General features: G+C 37.9%; 1 protein-coding gene across 1 annotated transcript in view; it reads right to left on the bottom strand.

Annotated features, from left to right (window-relative positions):
* Nucleotides 1-350: 350 nt before the first annotated feature.
* Nucleotides 351-6,000, bottom strand: part of LOC145254506 (hemocyanin G-type, units Oda to Odg-like) — a 43,578-nt gene continuing 37,928 nt past the window's right edge. The window contains exons 12-14 of the mRNA XM_080113032.1: nucleotides 4,099-4,681; nucleotides 2,126-3,337; nucleotides 351-367 (exon numbers count right to left, since the gene is read on the bottom strand). Coding sequence (XP_079969158.1) covers nucleotides 351-367; nucleotides 2,126-3,337; nucleotides 4,099-4,681 — 1,812 coding nt within the window. The remainder of the gene's footprint in view (nucleotides 368-2,125; nucleotides 3,338-4,098; nucleotides 4,682-6,000) is intronic.

The following is a 6,000-nucleotide window of genomic DNA, read 5'->3' as shown; positions in this document are numbered from 1 at the left end:
ATTAAAGAATTATAGAATGTAAGAAATTATTTTTGTTTATGAATTACAAAAAAAATATAATAATTTAATAAAAAAATTGAACGAATAAAATTTAAACAGTTTTCAAAGCATGCAAAAAATATTTTTTAAAATTTTAAATAGAAAAATGAAACACTGAAGTTCATAGCACATTTTTTTTTTATTTCGAAACAGTTTTAATACAAGATCATATTGATACTTTATGTTTATTCGTATAAAAGTGTAAAAAATAATAGTGTCGGCAGAAACGTGACCGCCGTAGAGCTAACTGCGAATCGTTTTTGTCAATTCCGAGCTCAATTGTTTCCTCCAGTGTAATCCTATCCGTTTCTTTAATGGTGGTTGTGGCCTGAAAGAAAGATAAAAATAATTTTAGATCGAGTCGAATAATCGATCATATGTTTCTGTAAGTAACGAACAATTTTTGTATTCAATGTATGCATGTAAATAATTACATACGTTCAGTTCGGTGTCGGGGATGGAGCATTATTATAGAAAATTAGTAATGATTAGACAAATACAAAATTAAATGCTTTACAAGTTTATTATATTTTTATATTGAATAAATTATTTTTTTTAAACTTCAACTTCTGTCCCATCGCCGAAATGTGGCATCCCTATGTCCGTTGTACTATTACTTTAATGGTAAGTGCTCGAACGAACTCAAAACACTTGTACCCTTTCGACATAAATACTCCTGACAAACCAGACAAGCAGCAAAATCCCACCTCTACACCGTAGAGATTCATACCATAACACATTCTACTAATATTTCTCTGACAGGATTGATGCTGCTAAAATTTGGAATTCCGTCTTAGGCCTCTGCCTCCCTGACTATACTGACATGCAGAGATTCAAGTGTAATGCGAATAGATATCTGGCTACCCAACCCTCTACATAGGATGCCTGCAAACCTAATCCCAAATAGTAGCCCCTTACGACTTAGTGGCACTGTACCTTATTTATGGTGAAAAAGCAGTAGAAAATATAACTTATCAAATAAGTTTAATTATTAGAAGGAAAAAACTATAAAGTATTGGTTAGCATTATTTGTTGCAATAATTTTATCATGATACACTGTGTATGATCACAAAGATTTGGCGATCTTATTTATAGCCAAGTGTGATAAAAACCAACCAATCAGGTATCGGAACATTCAGTTAAAACCTACTGGATCTCTTCAGAGTTTTCAGTCATAGTTTTTTTTTTCATTTTGACGCGAGAAAGAAGCTACGTTCTGCTGATCTTGATTGGATTAATATTATCATTTTTTATCTGGAATTTTTTACAATTCAAAGCTTCTCTGATTGGATTGATGCTGCCAATTTTGCTTAGGACATATAATCGTATTATGTATATTTTTCGGACTACTGTTCTCATCTTGAGTGTTATTTTCACAACGTTTCGGTCGATGTAACCTCCGACTTTCTTCAGGTGAATTTTGTCTAACTTAGGAATCTTTCTGTCGAACTCGGGAATCTTTATATGAACTCGAAAATCTGCACCGGATTTCGAACTGAACCCTTTACTTAATTCACGAAGGTAGCATGCTCTCGTTCCTTCAGCCATGACTGGGTAGAACTCATAATTAATTCGTTATTGTATTTTAAGCGTCGCCCATAGTGAGTATTAAACTTTCAGCCTCCAAAAGAGAGTAATTTTAAAACCGAATTATATGAAGTACTTCGGAGGTTACATCGACTTTAACATTGATAAATAAGACTCAAGATGAGAACAATAGTCGAAAGATTCCAAAGAGTACGAATAATCAATCCTCATCTCAAAAATTCAATAATTAAACTACCTTTAATATTCGGAATTAAATACGTTTCTTTACTATATTTCTTTCCTTTTTTGCATCATTTTTCTACTAAAAATGATGAATTTGAAACAAAAGGTTCCAATCTTGTATGAATTCTAAAGAAATACGGTTTTTCTCCATTGCGAGAGATACATTGTTACATATATAGAAATCCACATTATAACGATGGACATCAACAATAAAAAGAGAAAAACAAAGAATACAGATCCTAATCAAGTTTCTCATCTAAATTGTAAAGCTACGTATTTCATTAATATCGAAGTGAAACATTAAAAATAAACTTACCAGTTCCGGGTTTGTACGTAATAGTGGGCGGTGGCAGGAGACTGCTGGGCAAGACATCGCCATTGATAGCTGTAATTGTGACCTTAACGTCGAATGAGTCGTGCGCATCCAGTTTCAATTTATTCAAACTATCAGAAATGTCGTACAAGAAGAGTCTGTCAAACGCCCAGAACATTTCATGTTCTCCTCCCAAAATGGCGAAAGTGCCAGCAAATGTACACTCGCCGCCTTTGCGGCAAACGTCAAAGGTAACATCGGCTGATTGTCCAATCGTTCTCAAGAGGAATCCAGCAAAAACCCTGTCTTTTTCTTGGTTCATCTTTAATTGTACGTTTAAGTCGGGAATCGTCATTCCATGGAAGTTAAGGTTGTCGTAGTCGTAGTGAAGCTCGTGGTAGTTAAAGGACTTGAATCCAGTCGCGTGATCGTGTGTGTCAGCATCATCGTTGCTTTCAGAACTGAAAGGCATCAATGGTTTCTTTAACTTGTTGATCTCACAGTTGGCCGTGTTATAAGGCAATCCTCTGTACTTTTGAAGAGCCTGCCAAATAGCCCAGATACGATCTGTGTTGGAGTGGTGCAAGTAGAAGAGGGGATCGTAGGAAGTGTAGTGGAGTGTCGACATGCCATACGGACTGCTGCCTCCTACCCAAGAATGGATGGCGTTGTGGCCTATCTCGAGTTGGATTTCAAAATCGCAAAAGTCGGTTTGTTCGAGAGCAAAGGCTATTTGTCGATAAAAGAATGAGTGGTCACCTTCTTCAGGGACCTGGAACAGCTGTGGTCTTGGCGATCTGGATGTGTCGGTATTGGCCACATCAATGTGAGCATGGTGGAATGGATTGTTCTTTGAGTCTGTGACTAATGTTGGCAAACTGGTGAATGATGTTGTCCAATCCCAGTAAGGCATACCGATACGAGATCCTCTTGTTCTTAAAGCATCTTCCATTTGTTTTACGTACAGTCTATGCCAGTGAGGGAAAGTAACCATTCCGTGGTGGCAGCAGGCGTATGCTGTTCCGTTGGGGTAGTGGCAACTAAGAGGCATACCATGGTAAGCGGCGATCTTTTGGTAACCATGTTCGGTCTTATCGGCTTGCACTGCGGCCATAGCGTCTCGTAGGTTGTCGATTTCACTGTCTGTCAGCTGATTCACATTTTTACGGATTAAGTTTCCGACTCTGTGGTGCTTCTCTTCTTTTATCTCGCGAGCTGCAAATAAGATGTCAAGAGTTAGAATAAAGTTTGAAGTAGTTTTTTTTTTAAAGAGTCTAATTTATTCACACGCGCAACGAGCGTTATGATTTCTACGGTGCTGTGAGTCGTTTCGAAAAGAGGTTATAAAAGAGATATCTATTTTCGGGAAAACTCACTTTTTAGGGTATTTAAAACTAAGTCATTGCATTGCAGTTCTTTCGAATTCTCCAATCACACCTCTCCTGAATCGACACTGCTTGAGTTCAATGAAAATAAGTTCAGGACGACTGGAAACAATGCCGAGATAAACGGAGAGCACATACGGCACTTGGAAGTCCAAAATGGTCACCCATCTGGTACTGGCCAGGCTCATCGTTTCTTAACTTCGGTGTGTCAAACGTGATTAAGCCGTATATTATTTGTTTTACATAAGCATTAATATGTCGCTACACATTCATAGGCATGTTTCTGGCAGTCAGTTACTAGTAACTAGAGACCTCTTCAGGCGACGGATTTTTAAACAATAATAATAATAATAATAATAATAATAATAATAATAATAATAATAATAATAATAATAAATATTTACTAACTAAAATACATTGTCCAAACTGGGACCATGTTTTTATTGTCAGATTTGTCATAAAAATTATATTTCGTTCTTACTCTACTACAAGTACTGCTACTATTACCTGCTAGCCTAAAGGACACCCAGAAGAATTTTAAGATATTAATAATGAAGGGGTATAATCAGATAATAAATAATAACACTTTACCTTTTCCGGGTACAACAATCAGTGATGGTTTGGGCAAAGCTTTGGAATCCATTGCGGTTCCATCGACTTTGGTAATCTCAACCTCTAAGTGAATCGTACTGTTGTGCTGGAAGAGTTCTTGCGTGGATATTTTCATCTCTTTCAAGATGTCTGTGATTTCCATCTTATAGTTCCTGTCGAAATGCCATGGCATCTCCGTCTCTCCACCAAGCACGAAGAGGACACCTGCATCTTTGCAGACAGCTTCCTTGCAGACCTTCAAGTGGACGTCAGCCGATGTGTGGATACCGTGCAGCAAGAAACCGGCGAAGACACGGTCGTTCTCCTTTTGTTTCTGGATTGCTGCCTCCAGCTGAGATATTTCCATACCGTGGTAAGAGAGGTCATCGTAGACGTAACCCAGGGTGGTATAATCGAACAGTTTGTCTGGGGTGGCAACGGAACGGCTGTGCGGGTTCGGGTTCGATTCCCAGGCGAACGGTTTCATTGGGAAAGCCATTTGGTGCAGGGCGCAGTAAGCTTTGTTATAAGGTAATTTCCTGAATGCTTGAAGTTCTTGCCAGATCGCCCACAAACGATCAACCTAAAAGAAAATAAAAGAGACTTTATTTATGGGCTAGATTTATAGAGGATATCCCAAGTAGGGAGTTGTGTAGCAAGATGTTTACTCCTATTAGATTTAAGTTTCTTCATTTTGTATAATTATTTAAAATTGGATTGTTAAGTCAATGGCAGAACATAATTTAATTTGGGAACAATTCATTTTAAAATTAGTAACGTCAGAATTGTTTATATTAACGATATCAGATTGGTAATCACTTTTGCTGATCGAACGATCCCATTTTTATGTGTGGGAAAGGTGATAACGTAGTACAAACATGAAATTCCTCAACATATTATTATTATTATTATTATTATTATTATTATTATTATTATTATTATTATTATTATTATTTGTACTCACTAGGAGTTTTCACACAAGCCATCATCAGAGATCACTCACTGATAATAACCGGTTGTATTCTTGAGGTCAGCGTGACAAAAAGTCCCCCCAATACTCTTCACTTCTTTTGATAACATTTGTAAATGATTTGAGTTATCGCAATAGCCGCTTACCATTAATTTCTTGCTATAAACGTCTGTAAGCCTTCATAAGGCTTTGAATGACTATAAATCTCCCTGAGTCTTCAACCCTCTCTGCACTCTTCGAATCGATGCCTGCTTAGTGCTCTCTCTCTCCCTCTCTCCCTTGTCTCTCTCTCTCTCTCTCTCTCTATCTCTCTCTCTCTCTACTTGTATTTTCTATCCTCCTTGATATTTCACGACTATTTGGTGTGGCGACAGCCAAAGCTGACGTCATTGTTTTTTTTTGTTTTTTTAGGGCGAGCGTTCCTATTATTAGTAGTAGTATTCACAATCACGAGGTTGTTTCCTCAGCAACCGAGAAGGCTAACATGCTTGCCAGTCGGTTTGCCTCCAACTCCACACTGGACCCTTCCAACCACCCCCCTACCTGACTTTCCTATGCGGACAGACGTCACGCTAGACGATCTGAAAATCACTCCTGCTCAGGTGCATGCCATCATAAAAAACCTTGACACTTCAAAAGCATGTGGACCCGATCTCATCCCAGCTGTGCTATTAAAAAAGTGCTCAACCGAAGTAGCTCTAGTTCTCTCCAAACTTTACAACAAATGCCTTAATGAAGCATACTTTCCGGGCTGTAGGAAAACTGCTTCTGTAGTACCAGTATTCAAGAATTCTGGCGAAAGGACTGACCCATCAAATTATCGCCCCATTAGCCGCCTCCCACTTTTTGACAAAATATTTGAGGCCTTAATTAACCATGCTCTAGTCCATCACCTTACAGATGCTAAACTTCTGACTGACAAACAATATGGA

This window comes from Euprymna scolopes, chromosome 30, assembly GCF_053919585.1.
Source record: "Euprymna scolopes isolate OS-2025 chromosome 30, ASM5391958v1, whole genome shotgun sequence".
Taxonomy (NCBI): domain Eukaryota; kingdom Metazoa; phylum Mollusca; class Cephalopoda; order Sepiida; family Sepiolidae; genus Euprymna; species Euprymna scolopes.
This window is presented reverse-complemented; position numbering and strand designations above follow the sequence as displayed.